Source organism: Psammomys obesus, unplaced genomic scaffold (assembly GCF_907164565.1).
Source record: "Psammomys obesus unplaced genomic scaffold, mPsaObe1.curated_primary_1811, whole genome shotgun sequence".
Classification (NCBI taxonomy): Eukaryota; Metazoa; Chordata; class Mammalia; order Rodentia; family Muridae; genus Psammomys; species Psammomys obesus.
The window spans coordinates 29,555,999-29,576,403 of NW_026587216.1; the positions used below are offsets into that span (position 1 = coordinate 29,555,999).

A 20,405-nucleotide genomic window follows, 5' to 3' on the forward strand; every position below is an offset into this window, starting at 1 on the left:
GAGACTGGTAGGAAAAAGTTCAGCAATGTTGGTTCATGTACTCAAGACAGGGGCGCAAACTGCCACACCCACCTTGGAAAGCCACTGGGCACTATGCCCTGGGGTTAAGTAAACACCCCACGGCCAGCTTCTTCAAGAATGCCTGCACACGTGCACCGTAACTTACCCATGGTAAGGCCAGGAATACTTGTAACAGCCAGAAAAAAAAAAAAAAAAAGTCATGTCTTTGGAAACGCCTACATATAGTTCCAGTATTGCTCTACAGAGTGAGGTGTCTTCAGGACTGTATTCATCCTGCCAGCGAAGGACACACTGGTACAGGTTAGAGTCTCTGGAAAGCAGCCTTGACAGGTGCATTTATTTCAAAGCTGTTAGGAACAAGGAGTTTTGTGTGCAGTCTATATATGTGGCTCCCCAAGGCCCAGCAACAGTCTGAGGTTCAGATGAAAAGCATGAAGACTGACTTTCTATTAACGCAGAAATGCTTGTCAGTGACACTGGATGTGTTGTGGAATATTTCACAGCAATGGACATTACCAAGCCAGACGGAGAACACACACGGTGCAACTTTATCTAGACGAGGTTTAAGCCAGGCCACACTGCTCTGTGTTTTTAAAATCAGAATTGTGGTTACCTTGGGAAAGAGAGGAGGAATGGAAGTCGAAATGAGGTGTGTGAGCGGCTTCAGAGGTGCTGGGAACGGTCTCATGACTAGCCTGTGCACAACAGTCTGGGCATTTTATTTGTATTAAAGTTAAAGGGAAGTATTCTCACTTCCATTTTCATCTCCTGTTTTTGTCTTGCTGTTCTTGTTTCATTTTTGTAAGGTTTCATGCAGTCCTAGGCTGGTTTTGAACTGCTGACCTTCCCACTTATCTTTTTAGTCTTATTTTTATGTGTATAGATGTTTTGAGTGCGTACGCATCTATGCACCAAGACTTGCATGCAGTGCCTGCAGAGGCCGGAAGATGGCGTCAGATCACCTAAGACTGGAGTTACAGGTGGTTGTGAGCCACCATGTAGGTACTGGGAAGAAAACACGGGTCCTCTGCAAGAGCAGCTACTACTTTTAACTACAGAACCATCTCTCCAGTGCCCCGCCTCCACTTTCTAAGTGTGGGGATTACAGGAATGTACCACCATGTCCAGCTCCAAGTTCCTTTTCCACTTCTTAAACACGTAAGGAAAGGTTCATTGCTAGTGATAATCAGCATTTTCACATTTTCTTTTTAAATTTGTTTCTATTGTATATGTAGGAGTGTTTTGCCTATATGTCTGTGCACTGTACGTATGTATACCATATGTGGAAGCCAGAAGGTGTCAGATTCCTGGAACTGGAGCGACAGACGGTTGTGATCTACATGTCTTGCTAGGAATCAAACCCAGATCCTCTGAAGGACAGCAAGTCCTCCAAAGCACTGAGCCATGTCTCCAGCCCCACGCTTTCCTTTTGTTTCAGTGTGTATTGTTTGCACTGGCTTTCTTTCAGTATATTTATCTATTATCCTTTATCATGGCAAAATTCTGTGTATTTTTGTTTTTTTGTTTTACTTACTAGTTTAGGATTTTAGTCAAACATACAACTGTTTTGCTTTGGGATCCATCGTTTACTGGCAATATGTTCCACTCCGCCTCCCCCCCCCCCCCTTTTCATGCAAAGGTCAGAGAAAAAAAAAAGACTATTCCAGTTAACACACATAATTTAAAATCACATTTCCATTAAGTTATTTTAAAAAATACTTTTTCCTGTCAAAATGAATCTATTTGGGTCAAGGGGAAGTTGTGAAAGGGTCTAATACAGTCCAAGCTGGCCTTGACCTTCTTATCCTCCTGCCTCTGCCTCCCAGGTATGGGACTGTACGTATGCTCCACCAAGGTTAATGAAGCCACTTCAAAGTGTGTTGTCTCCCTAACAGCAGTAACAAGCACACAGGAAGTGCCTGTGTTACACTTGCTATTTGGCTTCTCCCTCTCTTACATGCAGCATTTTAAGATGATTTGATATTAAAATGAAAACTAAGTTCCGTTAACAAAAGATGAAATCTACATAAAATACCAAGTGCCTCATTTTATTAAAAAAGAAAATGTCAGCTAAGAATGAAGTTTATAATCTTGGTTATTTGTTCATCCTGTTCTGGAAATGTCTTCTATTCTGAACTGATAACACTCACTTATAAAGTATGTGTATACAAACACACACACACACACAAAACCAAAATCTGTTGTCACAAGTGATCAAAGTGCAGACAGTAAGTGCAGGGAGTGCTCAACTCCAAATGGCTTGGAGAGCATCTCAGAAGAGGGAGCAGAAAGGGCAACAGCCCGAGGCTGGGGTGGTTACAAGTGAACCTGTCTACACTTCTGGCACATACAGATAACACTCACGTGACTTAATCCTAATGAACATGATAGATATTGAGGTACTTTTCCAGGTGATGAATAAATAAAGTATCAAACAACTAGCAAGATATTTTAACTGTGTAACACAAATTTATTTAAGCAGCAATCCATAAAACTTCTATGCCTTGAAGAGCAAGCCAGGAAGCAGCATTCCACCATGGCTTGTTTCAGTTCCTGCCCTGACTTCCCTCAGTGAGGAGCGAGACCTGAGAGCTGTAGAATGAAATAAACCCTTTCCTCTCCAAGTGGCTTTTCACAACAGCAGAAACCTCTCTAAGACATTATACAAGGATGAAAGGAAGGAAAAGTCAAGTGGACAGAGAACATCGGAACATGTTCTATGCCGATTTCACAATCAATCACATTTCACAAAACTCAGAAGGCTTAGTCAACACTCGTGGGTTTGGCCTCACTTGTCTCTTGAGAGCAAAAAGAAAGTACTTACTGATTATAAAGCTCTGGGTATCTGACTAAGTTCTGGATGAACTCATTCAGTCCTGCTCTTCTTTGTTTAATAAAGTCTGAAAGAGAGAGGTACAGCAGCAGTCATTTCTGTCAGCCTACAGAACTCTCACGGAACACTGATGGGAGAAGACACAAGCACAAGGCAGTAAGCTGTGGCTGAGGAGCTGCTTCAGAAGAGAACCACAGCTTCACTGCTGGAGGCAGGAGAGAGCTAGTGCCAGAGCACTTTTGCTCTTAAGTATCATGACGCTGAAAGTTGCCTCTTACTGAAGAACCATTTGCTATCTATCCTTAGCGCATCGCTTACGTATCTTCTCAGCAGTGAAGCAGATCCTGTATCATAGACCCCAGGGAATAAACAGGTGAAGCAGCAGTGCATGCCGGAGGCTGAGACAGGAGGATCATGTATTTAAGGCCAGCCCAAGCTACCCAGCAAGATTCTATCTCAAAAAAAGCAAAGTTCTGAACGACTATATTCTTCAGTGAACACACAACCTACTTCTTACTTCAACCGGAACTCAGAGTTAAGACTGCGAAGCTTTCGCTTACCTGGATCAAAATTATCACCGAATATTCTCTTGGCAGGTATCTTCAGAGCCATAGCAGGGAACTGTTTCTTCAACTGAATTTTAAAAAACATTTCGTGAGTTAATTTCTGAAGTTGTTTGTGTCTGCACAACACAATATGATCTTAAGGAAAATTATTCATAGTATGATGATACAATACTAATACCTATGAATAAAAGGCCACAGGCTGAGTAACCATCTTATTTTATCCCAGGAAACTATTTAGTGTCTTTGTGGCCTTGGATAGTTATTTAACATTTCTGGGCCTGGGGGGGGGGGGGTTGAGGGGATGTTGTTTGTGTCTGTAAAATGAGGATCAGCTACTTGAGCATCTTTCAGATTTTGTTGTGCAGTTCCCCGTTCAGTAAGCATTTAGACTGAACAATGTATCTGGGTTTTGCAGGTACTACCCAACTTTTACCTCAAGAAATGTCCTCTTTGAGATCTACAGCAACAGATAAATAACAATTTTCAGAGAAAGTGAATTATGTTTGCTTTCAATACTCTCAACACACACACACACACACACACACACACACACACACACACAACAGGTCATGTTCAGCCTTTTTTCTGTAGTTTTAAATAATACGGTGAATACTGTTTTCTGTGGTGACAAGAGGCAGAATTTGAAACAGCTGTAAGAAGGACAAAATTATCAAATAAAAAGATGAAAATGTAAAAAAGTGGGAGAAACGTGGAGAGATGGTCATTCAGGGATGTAAGGAGAGACAACAGGTCAGTGCTCAGCCAGCTCTAAAAAATAATTTTTAAAAACTCCTAAAAACATCACAAAGGCTAGCACCGCTGTTACTGGCTGCTATTTATCTCTAAAACTGTAATTTCGCTTACAGTCACTACCTTGAAATCCTTTGTTAAGCAGTATGTAAAACAATGAAGGGGAAATTCAATTACATAAGCTTTAATGAAACATCAAGAACAGAGAACAGTAAGCACTGTCCCTGAGTGGTAATATTTAAGGCAATGGCTTAAATTTAATCTACTTTAATCATTCCAATCCACTTGGGAAACAGTTTGTCTCTTAGCTGAGATAACCCTAACTTCTTTAATATATTTTTGAAAAATCTTAAAAATGACAGCCTTCATATTTTACTTCAAATTCACCTATTTTTTTCAAACTTTATTAATGTGGACGTGTATGCGACTTTGTATGTGCACTGTGGGCAGAGAAGATACTGAAAACCCTCAAAAGGAGTTCAAGGTGGTTGTGAGCCACCCGTGAGGACCCTTTTCAAGAGCAGCAAGGGCTACCTTCCCAGCCCCAAGATTTACGTATTTTAAAATCAAGAGACAGAGTTAAGAAATAAAGAATTACCTTTCTGAGTATAAACGGAATTTTTCTAGAGATGCCTAGTGATCCACTCATTAAATGCACCGGAAGGCACGACTGAGTTTTGTTTACTCCTTTGTTACCCCTAACTGAAAAAAAGCTTGGGACCTCAGAGCTGTTCTAACCCAGACTCCTACAAGAGCCACTGCTGGTCTACCAACATCAGCACCTGGCAGAACCCGGCCTGATGCCTGCAAGGACCCTGGTACCTCACTGCATATGTTAAAAACTATGTGCAGAGGCTGGAGAGATGGCTCAGTGGTTAAGAGCACTGTCTGCTCTTCCAAAGGAGCTGGGTTCAATTCCCAGCACCCACATGGCAGCTTACAACTGTCTGTAAAACAAATTCCAAGGAATATGACTCCTTCACACTAATGCATGTAAAATAAAATTAAATAAAACATATTAAAAAAACATGTGCAACTGTATGCACTGGATTGTACACTACTCACTAGTCAGATTATGAATAAAAATGGCTTCAGTTACTTAGTTAATGATCTCTTAGACATCAAACTCCTGACTTAGTTAATGGTCTCTTAGACATCAAACTCCTGTAGAAAGTCGGCAATCTTCACGCATAGGCTGGACCTAGTCCCCTGCACATATGTAGCAGAAGGGCAGCTTGTTTTTCACATGGGTGCCCTAACTACTGGAATGGGGGCTTTCTCTGACTCTGTTGCCCACCATTGGATCCCTCCCCCTAGCTGCCTCAGTGGGAGAGGCTGTGCCTAGCTCTGCTGTGACTTGATGTGTCAGGGCAGGTTGGTATCTTTGGGGAGGGGGATTTTCACTTTTCTGAGGAGAAGAGAAGGAAAAATGGGAGGAGGGAGGTGTGAGGGGGAGTCTGGGAGGAGAAGAGGGAAATGGGCTGTGGTCAGGATGTAAAGTGAATAAATTAATTAATGGAAAAAAATAATGTCACAGAAAAGGAGTGTACAGCTGATGCTTTCAGATCTACAGCATAGAGCTGAAGATTTTAACCAGAACTGCCTTGAGGAATACCATTATTACTTGGCATAATGGACTTGTGCCTAATGTCATTGGACACTGAACTGTCCTTGAGCTCTTTATCTCTTTTCTCACCCTCAATGTCTGTAAGGAATTGTCCTGTCTTTCCACATTTCACATAAAGATTGTAAGGTAAGATGCCTCTGAAGAATCCCTTTTCCCTCTTTTGCTTGGTAACGTGTTTATTTACTCATTCAAATACACCTTCAGCTCATGGATTTAGTGTTTTGCTTTAGACAGGAATGATGTAGTCTCTTACAGAATTGTAAAGTTTGTCGAATTCTGCGTATCTCCTGAAGACAAACCATTCGCTTCTGCCCACAGAGACCAGAACTTTATAAACCTGTAGAAACAAAAAAAAGATATAGTTTAACAAACATGGACTACAAAGATGCCATACATAAAAACTGTCTTAAAGTTCACAAAACTGATAACTGTTCATATAACTCTCCACTATAAGAAAACACATATCAAATAAAGCACAGTATTTCATCTTCTAAAATCTTTTTTGTCTAGCAATGTTAACTATTCTTTACTTTTGGGTAATTTAACATCTGCATTTAAAATTTTATGTACACAACTTCTTTGTAACAAGCTTTAAACAAACACATACACACACACATTAGTGTGAACTATAAGCTGATAGTTTTTTTTTTAAATCCCGATTAGAACATCACAAGTAACTCAAGAAGACAGTATTTGACTTCTTATTCCCAGATCAGCTTTCACACAGTAGTTTTCAAATAATAACTGCATCCTTACATTTTTCTAATTCTATATTACAAATGTGTCTAATATCTTCATAGACAACCTCACTGAATTATAACCATCAATCCTATGAAGCAAACAGAATTATATCCCTTACTAGATGTGAGAAAATGCCAGTCAAAAAGTTGATTTACTTAATCAAAAAAGATATAAAACTTCAACTAAAAACCTTTATGTATCACCCCTCCCCCAACATATGAGAACTGGCATTAAATCATCCACAGGTACAGAATTAACTTTCATAATCCAGCCCAAAGATAGCCTCAGAAAACAACTCCACATATTGTAATGAACTATGAGAAAAAAAAGATGCTATCGTTTCTAGCAAGGATGGAACAGTAAGCATAGGATATAAACACGGGTGGCTGATGAAGGGCTTGGGTTACAAATCCAATTTTTATAGTGGTAACTGGTTATGAGTTGATTCAGTAAATGTGTGTCCACATTCTCCTAGTGTCAGAAAAACTAGGTTCATCTCAGACGGCCACACAAATGTGTACAAATGATCCTTTCCTCCAAAAGGTGAGTAGTTCACATTTAAAGTTCGTATGAAATGAGGCTGTGAGGAAGGCAAGGCTCTAATACTTCGTGACGCACACCGTATGAACGGTCACGCTGGCAGGGCCCTGGGACATAAAGCCGTATAAAGCTCCAGCCTTCTATGAGAGGAGTGATGAAAGCTCACTGGAGGCAAGGCAAAGCCGCTGGTACCAGGCAGCTGGCAAGTGCTGGGTCAGCTTAGGCACCTTGAGCTGCAGACGCTGAGGAGTCAGAGGGGCTGCTCTACGCCAACTGTTAGTTCATGCTGTGAAATACACTCGGGATGTCATGAAACTTGTACTTTTGGAGAATAACCACGGACACCCCTTTATTCACTGCACGTCAGAAATGAGGAGACCCACAGATCAGCCAAGTGACTAAGACTAGACTGTGGGGTCTCCCGATTGGGAGACGGAAGCAGCACAGGCACGAAGGACAAAACTAGGTCTGCGTGACCGTGCGCGTCTTAAAACCCTGTACCCATTTCCTGGTGAATATGCCGAGGAGGGAGATGGGCTCCCCTGGCCACCCAGCTACAGCCAAGACCATAGCCTAGCCTAGGTTCTAGGACAGAGACTCTCTGCAGCAAACACACACACAGACACACACAGACATACACATACACAGACTCAAATAAGCTCCAACACTAACAACAACAAATCACAAACAGGCAAAAACTGCAAACCTTTCAAATTAAAAAGATATTTTCTAAGATTTTATTTTACATCTAAGAATGCCTGTAGGTGTACCTGCGCACCATGTGCAGGGCCCTCGGGGCCACTAGATCTTCAGGGGCTGGAGTGGAAGATGGCTGTGGGGTACCATGTTGGTTTGGTGCTGGGAACTGAAGCCAGGTCCCATGGAGAAGCTGCCAGTGCTCGTAACCTCCGAGCCATCTCTCCAGACAGACAATTCTCATTAAGTCTACACTACGTCTACTTAAGGGTCTGGTATTAGGTAAGGCCTTCCTCAAAGGACCTTACATTTTGGTAGGCAAGGTCCACATAAAAAGACAAAATAGACTAGGTAGTGAAAATGGCTATTAAAAATTAAGTAAGGTAAGAGGGACAGAGAATGGAAGTGGTAGGGTGAGGTGCGAAGGTGCTGTTTTGTTTTTTAAGTACAAACATACACACACAGCTTCAACTCAGAAACCATTCCGGCATCTGAAGGAAGTATATGAACAAGATGACTTGCATAGAGGCTCTGAACAACCAGGGCATAGCAGGAGAGTATCAGGGCCAGGGTCCTGGTAAAGGCCTTCCTGACTCTTTCACAGAATGTATCAAAGTATCTCTCCTTGAAAAGAGCAAAGTACACTTAGGTTAATCTTGTCCACGCTGCCAAACTTGGTGGGAGGGAACTTGAAGTTCCTGAAGGACAGAATGGCCCAAAGGTAAGAACCAGGAGTAAAGGAAAAAAAAAGCTATGTACACTCCAGTATTTTACCCTAGATACAACAGCCCTTTGCTAACCTTCAAGGTGAAATTGCTAAAAAAAAAAAAAAAAAAAAAAAAAAAAAAAAAATTGCTTATACATGTATATTGGCAAGCACACATGTGACAGATATACACACTTCTGCAACATAGAGGCTAGGGAGAGATAAACAACCAGATACACACTCTGACCTCTCTATTTGTGTAAATGTAGCGAGGTGTGTGTGTGTGTGTGTGTGTAAGCTTGATGGGAGGTGAGGAAGGGAAAACGGAGCCAGTGAACTGTTTCGTGGTTCTACATTTGAATGCTGCGGGCGCTACCATTTGGGGCCGCCTCTACAAACCAACAGAGAAGAGTACAGCGGTTGGTGTAACACTTCAGCGCCTCTTAACTCCCGTGTGAACATGAATTTGGCTGAGAGTCACTGTCACAGGGCTTAGCTGGTAAGGATCCAGTGACCTGCACTGCCGATCAGTGGTGGCCCAGAAGGGGGCTGGTAAGCAATACTGAGAACAAAGGCACCGTGTTAGCAGCACACCCTGTGAGACCCAGTCACACCAGCAGAAGGTGTTCTCTGGTCGGCCCAGCGGGGGCCGAGGCCTGCAGAAACATGGGAAGTTCAGGCTGAAGCTGGATGAGATGGCGCACACCATTAATCCCAGCACTCAGGGAGGCAGAGGCAGGCAGATCACTGTAAGTTTGAGGACAGCCTGGTCTACAGAGCAAGTCCAGGACAGCCAAGGCTACACAGAAAAACCCGTCTTGAAAAGCCGAGAGAGAGAGAGAGAGAGAGAGAGAAAGAGAGAGGTCCAGGCTGTGGCACATCAGCCATAGACAGGCTTAGAATGGACAATGGACAGTCAACAGCTGGAACATCACAGATGTACAGACACAGGGATGACACACGCTCAGAAGTGGACATCCTTCTTCCCATAAACCAAAATGTCAACCCTGGTAAGACTGTGTGTTCAAGTAAGATGATGGAGTGGGGCATTTTTTACCTGGATGAAATTAAGTGATAAACAGAGCTAAAGTCAAACAAATTTCCTGACACTACACAGGAGTCAGGGACTTCTAAGCAAGAACAGACCCGAGAACATCTTAAGGAGAAGGGCAGGAAATCTCCATATATACTGACTCGAGTATTGAACCTGAACATAATAGTCAGTTTCACTCTTCTAATAGGGACACGCCTGTTCTCAGCTGGAGGGACAGCTCAGAGTTACGATGACCTCTTGTAGGGCTGGAGAGATGGCTCAGCACTGGAGGCTCTTCTAGAGGACCCAGATATGGGTCCTAGCACCCACACGACAGCTTATCAACCATATGTAACTCCAGTTCCAGGGTATCCTTTTCTGGTTTCTGAGGGCACTTAACAGAGTTTGTACACAGACACACATGGATGCAAAACATCAATATGTACACGAATTTTCAAAAGACTGGTTGTGCAATCGTGAAGACAGAGTTTGGATCCTAGAGCTTTGTAAGAGGCTGTGTGTTCAGCACACATCTGTAATCCAAGCTCTGAGGAAAGGCAGAGATAGGGGTTTGCTTTTGAGTTTTGGGCTGTTAGTAACAAAGAAAACATGAGCCTCAGATTCAAAGAGAGACCCTGCCTCAAAAGAATGGGGGGGTGGGTGGGCTGGAGAGATGGCTCAGCGGTTAAGTGCATTGTCTGTTCTCCCAGAGGTCCTGAGTTCGATCTCAGAAACCACGTGGTGGCTCACAAACATCTATGCCCTATACTGCTCTCTTCCCACATGCAGCTGTACCTGCAGATAGAGCACTGGTACATAAAATAAAATCATTAAAAAAAAAAGCGACAACACATGCTGGGGAGGTTGTGGAGAAAGAGGAGCCCTCCTCCACTGCTAGTGGGAATGTAAACTTGTACAACCACTCTGGAAATCAATCTGGCGCTTTCTCAGACAACTAGGAATAGCGCTTCCTCAAGATCCAGCCATACCACTCCTAGGCATATATCCAAAAGAGGCTCAAGTACACAATAAGGACATTTGCTTAACCATGTTTGTAGCAGCTTTATTTGTAATAGCCAGAAGCTGGAAACAGCCCAGATGCCCCTCAACTGAAGAATGGATGCAGAAATTGTGGTACATTTACACAATGGAGTATTACTCTGCAACGAAAAATAAGGAAATCATGAAATTTGCAGGTAAATGGTGGGACCTGGAAAGGATCATCCTGAGTGAGCTGTCCCAGAAGCAGAAAGACACACATGGTATATACTCAATCATATAGACATATAACATAGGATAAACCTACTAAAATCTATACATGTAAAGAAACTAATTAAGAGAGAGGACCCTGACTAAAATGCTCAATCCCATCCCAAAAGGCAAAGAGGATGGATATCAGAAGAAGAAGAAAACAGGAAACAACCTAGGAACCTGCCACAGAGGGCCTCTGAAAGGCTCTGCCCTGCAGACTATCAAAGCAGACACTGAGACTTTATGGCCAACTGTTGGGCAGAGTGCATGGAATCTTATGTAAGAAATGGGAAAAGTAAGATCTGGAAAGGACAGGAACCCCACAAGCTGAGTAACAGAACCAGAAAATTTGAACACAGGGGTCTTCCCAAAGACTCATACTCCAACCAAGTACCATGCATGGAGATAACCTAGAACCCCTGCACAGATGTAGCCCATGGCAGCGTAGTGTCAAGTGGGTTCCATAGTAATGGGAAGAACTGCCTCTGACATAATCTGATTGTCCTGCTCTTTGATCACCTCCCCCTGAGGGGGGAGCAGCCTTACCAGGCCACAGATGACGACAATGCAGCCACTCCTGATGTGATCTGATAAACTAAGATCAGAAGGAAGGAGAGGAGGACCTCCCTTATCAGTGGACTTGGGGAAGAGCATTCGTGAAGAAGGGGGAGGGAGGGTGTGACTGGGAGGGGAGGAGGGAGGGGCTTATGGGGGGGATACAGTGAATAAAGTGTAATTAATAAAATTAAATTAAATTAAAAAAAGAATGGGCACAGACAGACAAAGGACACCCGAGGACACCTGACTTTGTCCTTTATGGGGCCACAAGCATGCCATTTACACATCCAAGTAAATGGATCCTTTAAAGTGAAAAGACATAAAAGAGAGCAACATTTTTAAAATGAAGTGGAAAGAAATAAATGCCCTAAGGCATTATAGCAATTTGAGGACGGTAGTTCTTAACATGGGCTCAGGGACTTCAAGAGTCTACAACACCTGACAGCTAACAGTGCAAAGGAACAATGTCTATACACAGACATCTGACAATAGGGCTTTTGAGTTCCTTCTTTTTTGTAGTTTTTTGAGAAAGGGCTTCTCTGTATAGCCCTGGATGTGTTGAAACTCACTATACACAAGGCTGGCCTTGAACTCAGAGATCCACCTTCCTCTGCCTCCTGAGTGCTAGGATTAGAGGTATGTGCCACACTGCCTGGCCTAAAGTTTTGTGAGAATAGCTCATTCCATTTGGTAAAACCTGGACAGGTAGGGAGGAGAGGAGCAGACTCCTTCCTGGTTAGGAAAGAACACGGCGAAGTAAAGACAGTCAATGTCCTTACTCTCGGGAGCTTCCTGCTACACACTTACCGTGAACCTCTTCTTCTTCTCTCTGTGCTCATCGGAGCTGGGGATGCTTACGCTTGGGCAGCTCTCCTTGTAATCCATGGTACAATCTCTCTGCATTTAACGTCTTGGAGGACACAGAAACTGGGCCTGAAGTTTCAAAGTTCTCAGCAGAGCTAACCCAAAATATGAAACCTCTTGACGTAAAGTTCAAACTCCATCATGGAACCTTAAACAACAGGAAAAAAAAAAGATTAAAAAACCAATTTTAAAAAGCAAAAATTAAAAAGGTATTATGAAGCTGCAGAAATAGCTCAGCAGTCAAGAGAGCTGGCTGTTCTTATAGAAGATCAGAATTCCTAGAACCAATATCAGGTCGGTCTGTCTGTCTGTCTCTCTTTCTCTCTCTCTCTCTCACACACACACACACACACACACTTCCTCATCCCAGAATGTGTACAGTTGGTTCAACGTATGAAAAAGGGTAGATGTAATCTACATATAAACAAGCCGAAAGGAAAAAAAACACATGATCATCTCATTGGATGAAGAAAAGGCCTTTGACAAAATCCAATCCTTCCCCTCCTGGAGGTTAGGGATAAAAGAGGCATACCTAAACATAATAAAGGCAATGTACAGCAAGCCTGTAGCCAACACCAAATTAAAAGGAGAGAAACTCAAAGCAATTTCACTAAAATCAGGAACAAGACAAGACTGTTTACACTATACCTTTTTAGGACCTTAACTGAAGTCATAGATAAAGCAATAGAACAAGTGTAGGAAATCAAGGGGATACAAATTGTTAAGAAAAAAACAAAGTATTTCTTTGCTCTAACAGTATACCTAAGTGACCTTAAAACTTCCACTAGGAACACACAGGAAAAAAAGAAAACAAAACTCGGATAACTGAAACAATTCTAAACAGTGAGAGAACTGCTGGAGCTCTCAGCATTCCAGATTTCAAGTTGTACTGCAGAGCTACAGTAATAAATACAGCACAGTAACAGCATGAAAACAGAAGTGTTGGTCAACAGAATCGAAGTGAAGAGCCAAACATAAATCTAGACACCTGATCTTTGATAAAAAAGGCAGAAATATATTGGAAGGTAGGCAGCATCTTTATCAAAGGGTGCTGTTCAAACTGGAGGTAGAAGAATGAAACAGATTTAAAAAACTTTGACTCCAAATGGAATGCCAGGAAATGCAAACAGCCTAGATGTATCCCAACTGAAGAATGGTTATGAAGACATGGTACAGATTTACACAACAGAGTATTACTCAGATGCTACAAAAAAATGACAACGTGAAATTTTCAGGCAGATGAATGGAACAACAAAATCACCCTGAGTGAAGTAACCCAGACCTAATTAAAAAAAAAAAAAAATGGCACGTATTCGCTTACATGTGGATGTTAGCCATTAAATTATAACTGAGTCACAATCTGTAGAGCCAGAGAGGTTAGAAGAAGGGACTGGGGAAAATTAAATTAATTTTATGGGTGGACTGGGGTGGGAATGGGACAGATGGGAACAGGAGGATCAGGCTGCGGTAGTGGAGGGGAGATGGCATTGAGGGAGGGAATAGGGGGAGAGACAGCTACTATTGAGGAGCATTTGAGGGCTGAAATAAAAGCTTAGTGCAGTGGAAACTTCCTAAATTTTTATGAAGGAGATCCTAATAAAGTACCCAAATAAAGAGGAAAATGGGAGTCCCAACTGGCCATCTCTTGTCACCAAACACAGTTTCCAGAACCAGTTCTGGGTTACATCCACTTGAATTGTTGGACAGTAGGTCCCATGAAAATCCCCGAACAACCCAGGCTCTTGCTAAGACAACAGGTTGCTCTCCTCAAGCTGAGGAGAGCAAGGTCCCGCTGCTGAAGACAACACTCACACAACTCACCGAACATAGAGAGGGTGAGCTGCTTTTTACATAGAACCAAACCCGTGTTCTAGTGTCTTTGTTATGGAAAAGCACTCTGTAGGCTACCAAAACAGAAATGTAAACACCAATTCAGCCACAAAGCCTTTGATTTTCAAACTGTCCTGCTGGCAAAATATGCTAGGGCAATGGTGGCACAAAGTTTGTGTGTGTAAGTAACCAACCAATGTGTGCTCTGACTTAAGGCTTACTCCACGAGACAGAACCCATACCTAACGTGGCTTGGTTAACCAAGAACTAGTTACTAGATAACCCAGAGACTTAGGGTAAAACCAAATACTAGACACACATACACACACACACACACACAGAGAGAGAGAGAGAGAGAGAGACAAAAGGACAAAGAGGTGGTGATAAAATGACTCCTAATGATATTCTGCTACATTCACAGATCAGTGCCTTGTTCAGCCATTATCAAGGAGGCTTCCTCCTGCAGTAGATAGGAACACAGAGACCCACAGCCAGATAAGCAGTTAGAAAGAAAGAGAGACCTTGGGACACACAGCTCTAAATGGAATATCTCCATCAAATCCCTCCTCTCAGAGCTCAGGGAACCCCACAGAAGAGAAGGCAGAAGGCAGAAGGGAAAGAAGACACCAGGAGAACAAGGTCCTCTAAATCACTGAGCAAAGCTCCTATGAGCTGAGACTGAAGGAGCAAGCGCAGGGCCCACACAGGTCTGCACCAGGTCCTCTGCATATATATTATACAAAGCTCTCAGTTTAACATTTTTATGGGACTCCTGAGTATATGAACGAGTAAGTCTCTGATTCTTGTGATTTCTCTTGGGCTCTTTTCCTTCTGTTGATTTGCCTTGTCCAACTCCGAGTGATGGTTTTTGTTTTATTTTGTTATGTTTGGTCGTTATCTCTTAGAAGCCCATTCTTTTCTAATGAAAGACAGAAAGGGAGTGGATTTGGATAGGAGAGGTGGGGAGGAAATGGGAAGAGAAGAGAAAAGGGAAACTTTAACAGATTGTATGCTAAAAGAATCTACTTTTAGAAAAAGGGAAGAAAGATATAAAAAATTGGAACACATTAATAAGTGACAGCCCTTCTATGGAGGGAGAGGATGGTACAGAGACATGCCAGGTGTCACAGGATGGGTGCAGATAGATGGCACAGTGCTAGAAATTGAAGTGGTCAATGAGAACGCTAACTTCAGAGATTCTAACAAGGGCTGGGGTTACTTCCAGATGTCCTTGAAGGGCCGCACATGACAAAGGTCTAGGTGAACATGGCTGCTTTGTGGAGTCTCCATTTCTTATAGCTGCCAGCACACAGGACTAAGAAAAAGGGCAGAATTTAATAGTGACTGGTGAAGAGCAATCAAACATGCAACCGTGTAGTCATAGATACTAACATAAGGGCACGCGTTGGAAAGCAGATTCTGGGTGATGAAAGCAAACATTTAGGAAGCATGAGTGAGGCACTGAGTGATGGCCTCCACTTCCAGTGAACCTCCCAGCTCAGTGAAGCTACCTGAACTCCTCTAGGGACGAACATCCAGACCTCTAATGCCTCCTCGCCCCATACTTCATGTGACCCTTTCTTTCAAGTTGTTTCCAAGGATATGCCAATTCCACTCACTTGTGTTTTCATTGTTCTTTATTATCATACAACCCAACTGAGCTTACAAGGAAGTACAAGACCAACTGAGAACACACTGAATTCGATGCAGAATTACTGTGCCCCCACTGAAAGACCGTGAGCACATACTGCTGATTTTTCTTCAAGGCCTTTCCTGAAAATGATCTGCAGCCACCTCAGAGTGGATATCCACTGTAGAAAGTAAATACAAAACCCTTCCAAAGGTTACTGGACACCACCTCTGAAGTGACACTAATTTCTGTGGACCCAAAATGTGTTCCATTAGTCAGAACGGGGCTCCTAAAGACGGTGCAAAACATAATGTTGGTCCTAGAATCTCAGTGGGTCCAACAGAACCACAGATTTACTTTGTGTCTGTTTCCCTTGTCCTAGAATTTTACTAGAAACATATATATGTATTAACTACACATATAGTTATATATAGTTACTCATACACACACAGATAGAAATATATATATATAGAGAGATAGTTAGATATACATATTTATGAGTAACTAGCCAAGTCCCCACAATGGATCCTCATCCTGCCAGAAAAGCTATTACGGGAGAAACAGCTCTGCAGAAACCTCTGACAAGCATCAAGAGAGGAATAGAGTTTCTGACCTTCCAGTCTGTCAGCAGCTACTACCCATTTGATTCCTGGCCTACAACCCTTAGGATCAAAACTATTCTGTTCACACTAAGAAAGTAATAAAACAATACTCTGCCCACACTCCCTTGCGAGTTCAGAAATCAGTGAAAGTAATAAAAAAAAAAAATACTCTGCCCACACTCCCTTGCGAGTTCAGAAATCAGTATCACTATCAAAAAGCTGGTAAGAGCGGGGGTGGTGGTGCATGCTGTGTACTCGGGGAGGCAGAGCAGGCAGATCTCTGTGAGTTCAAGGCCAGCTTGGTCTACCATCAAGTCCAGGGCAGACAAGGCTACACAGAGAAACCCTGTCTCGAAAAACCGAAATCAAACCAAAAAGCTGATGAATCAGGAGTGCTGAATCCTATCATACTTCCACTTAAACTGTGTGACTATTCCAGAGCCCAAAAAAAATCTTGCGACAGGACTACGGTTGTCAAAATCTAACCAGGTGGTGTTACTAACTCCAGATGCAAGACCACCCATATGTTGGGATGGTGACTGTTACGGTATTCCCTGATAGCAAGTATACAGCTCAGGAGCTGGGAAACGGTGTCTTTTCTAGCAGTAGCAGTGGAGACGAGACTCAGCCTGCTCTCACGTGACAGAAACAGCAGTGCCTACCGCTCACGGTCACACCGCAGAGCTACATCTGCCATGTTGCCAGGATACGGTCCAGACTAGAGCAGCAGCTCCCAACCTGTGAGTCCCAGTCCCTTTGGGGGTTGGACAAGCCTTTCTCAGGGGCATAGATATCCTGCCTATCAGATTCCTTACAACAGCAAAACTAGTTATGAAGTAGCAATGAAAATAACTTTATAGTTGGAGGTCACCACAACACGAGGGGCCGGATATAAGGGTCGAAGCATTAGGAAGGTTGAGAATCTCTGCTCTAGGAGACGGAGATCATGCTGACTCACAGGCCACCACATTGATGACATTAGCTTAACTGGCTCCAGTAAACAAGAAATAGCAAACAGTAAGCCCCAGAAACAGAGGATGGGAGGAAAGTGCCACAGAAGCTCAGGATCTACTATACAGCAGATTCCCTAGGGCTTCGCTGCTTTGAGACAGGATGTCCTGTCTCACCTGAGAGACGACACCGCTTCCACTGAGACATGAGCAAAACAACCTAGACTTCATGTCTAGAGGTGCAGATCCACTTACTGAGAAACCCAGAAAGGCTGCCAGTTTTTCCTGACATCTACTCTATAAGGCGGTGCTGTAAGGATGAAAGGTACCCTAGCCCGAGCCTGTCTTGTCACATTCAACAGAGCTAGAAATGACGCAGGAGGTGAGGATGGTTGGCGGTGTCTCCGACAAGCATCGAGAGGAGAGTGAAAGCTATTGACCCTTAGCATTTGCCAACAGCTACTGTCCATCTGGTTCCCTTGGTAATCAGCCTGAGAAGAGATCAAACAGCTCTCCGTGGACAGCCAAGACACTGCTAACAGGAACAGGAAATGAACAGGGCACTATCTGAGTCACCAAATCAAACCACTATGCATGTACAGCAGCATTCCACTTGGAATAGTAAAGGCAGAACTGATCCTGGGCCGGTCCAGATGGCCCAAGTTGGTGCGTGGGGAAGAGTGGTAGATTCCACTGGCAACGGACGGTTAGGATTTAAACCAAGATGCTCTGATGCTGGTTTTTGTTTTGTTTTGTTTTTTTTTATCCATCTACCATACACTCTCCGCAGTATGTACAGACACCCTACAGAGTCCTACAGGAACCAAAGGAGAAGACTGGTGAAGTGTTTATTTGAGACAAGACTTTGCTGTGCTGCCTTGAACTCCTGAGCTCAAGTGATTTCACCTACCTCATCCTCCGAAGTAGCTAGGCCCACAGAAGCATGCCCCCACGCCTGTCTTTCATGCACTTACCTTTAAGTAGTCAAAGCAGAATTAGGAAAAAGTAACATTAATTTTACTATGAATTTAATTCTGATTTATTCCATAAAAGCCAAGCAATTAAAATTCTGAAGAAGCATCCTCTGATCACACTCTAAACAGACTAGAATAAAAAGACTGACCAAAAAAAAAATTTTTTTTTTTTCTTAAAGCAAACAAACGAAACTGGGAAAGGAACAGGAAAAGCCACTCTGGCCCTGTGAAATAAAAATGGGAAATTTTGAAGAAGTTCAAACGGTATTAGCTTTTCAGATAATGACAAGAACAAAAACAGTAGCAGGGTTGCAGACGGTCTCTGCAGTGTTCTTGAGACATGGTTCCACTCAGACGAAGTCATCAGATGTCAAGTCACAGCGGGGAAACTGAGCTTACTGTACACTCGTCTTCAATACGGGCATGGCCGCCAAGATGGAAGAAGAACTGCCAAGAGACCAGCCAGGTCTGAAGAGGCACAGCTAACTCAGGAGGGCAACATAACAGCCAGGAAGGATTACGTAACAGCTCTCACCTGGGAGCAACTCAGCAACAGCTGAAGGCATTTTCAGTGGCCTACTCTTGGAGAGGTCAGGAATGAGGCACAGGTCTACCCCTACAATGTCAGTGCTGGGGAAACCACCTGTGGGTGATACACTTCCCTGTGAGGAGCCCAGTGTGGGTGCCCAGCACTGTTCAAATGAAGGAGGGAGCGGTGATCTGAACGAAATCTCCATGCTACAGAGACAGATCCAATCCTGGATCCAATCCCAGTGCAAGCAGGCTAGTTGGACAAGCAGGTTCAATGAGCTCCAGTTCAAGTGAGAGAGCTTGCCTCAATAAACAAAACGAGTGAAGACTGATAACTGACTGCTGGATGATCGGCCCTACACAGGACATCCAGAGCAAGCCCTACCTGAAGGCTCAAAAAGGAACGTCATAAAAGAGGGAGAAGAGTAAAAGAATGTAGCAGCTGGAGGATGGGGAAGAGTGCTATGAAATGCCACCTTCTGGACATGACATGGCTGTGGCACTCATGAACTCACAGTAGCCCTAGTTCCGTGTGTTAAGACCTGAGCAAGGCCAAGCCAGTGAACATTTCAGCACGGATGGGGGTGGGGCTCATAAGGCCCCACACCTTTAGCTGAGGAGCTATTGGCAGCTGATGGCTGTTGGGAGACTATCATTTTTCTTTGGTGGTATGGCCCTGATTGGCTGTCCACATTCCAGGAGAAAGCGACACATTCAAGTGTGCATTAGGTAGCACTAATTGTAATCAGTGCATTATTAAAAACAAAACAAGCCCATGAAGTTAGGAGGAGGATATGTTTGGAAAAGTCTGTGGAAAGCTGGAGGAAGAGAAAAGGCTATGGATATGAGAAAAATACATTGTATGTATGTAAAAAGTTCTCAAAATCATTAAAATTAAAAAATAATTGTTAACGGGGATGGTGGTGGTACATACATTTAATCTCAGCACTCATGGAGGCAGAGACAGGTAGATTGCTATGAGTCCAAGGCCAGCTTGGTCTACAAAGTTAGTCCAGGACGGCCAAGGCTACACAGAGAAACCCTGTCTCAAAAAACAAAACAGAACAAATAAGTGTAAATCAACAAGATATTTTCAGTAAAGGAGATTATCTTTTTTACTTTTATTTATTTTAAGGATTTAATCTTAGATTATATACATATGGGCTAAACTCTACTGTAAAAAATGCTCAAACTCTATGTTAAATTTTTTTCATCTAAGTACTGCTTAAAGATATGGACATTCATTGAGCCTAGTTTGGGCTATATAAAACCCATACTCCCTTAGCCCCCATGTCCCACCTACCCCCACCACCTTTTAAAGCCTATTTCTTCAGGGATCTTAAAGAGTGGTTCAAACCACACTCTATTTGAAGGCAGACACTGTCATGAATTGTCAGTATCCATTCTTAAAAAATAAAGCAAAGAGACAGGGACAAAGAGTTGCAGTAAGGCACGGGATTAAGGCTGGAAACTCTATGAATGTCTACAGCAGGACAGAACTGGAAACTGGTAACTGAGAACAATGATACCCAAACAAAAGGGCTAAAAGACTCAATAAGAGGATACGAAAGAAAACCCATGCATATATAAGGCAAAACTAGAAAAGCCCCAGAATGTAACCTGGAAACCTGAATGGCCTGATACGGCGAAGACTCTGTAGACACGACCCCACAGGCAGCAGCCAATGAGTATGAAGACACTG

General features: G+C 43.0%; 1 protein-coding gene across 2 annotated transcripts in view; it reads right to left on the minus strand.

The window, feature by feature from the left end:
• Sgk3 (serum/glucocorticoid regulated kinase family member 3) overlaps window positions 1-20,405 on the minus strand; it is a 97,436-nt gene that overhangs the window by 26,822 nt on the left and 50,209 nt on the right. For both annotated transcript variants that reach the window (XM_055603167.1, XM_055603168.1), the window contains exons 2-5: window positions 12,130-12,334; window positions 6,051-6,134; window positions 3,415-3,487; window positions 2,846-2,921 (exon numbers count right to left, since the gene is read on the minus strand). In XM_055603167.1, coding sequence (XP_055459142.1) covers window positions 2,846-2,921; window positions 3,415-3,487; window positions 6,051-6,134; window positions 12,130-12,225 — 329 coding nt within the window. In that variant the 5' untranslated portion in view covers window positions 12,226-12,334. The remainder of the gene's footprint in view (window positions 1-2,845; window positions 2,922-3,414; window positions 3,488-6,050; window positions 6,135-12,129; window positions 12,335-20,405) is intronic.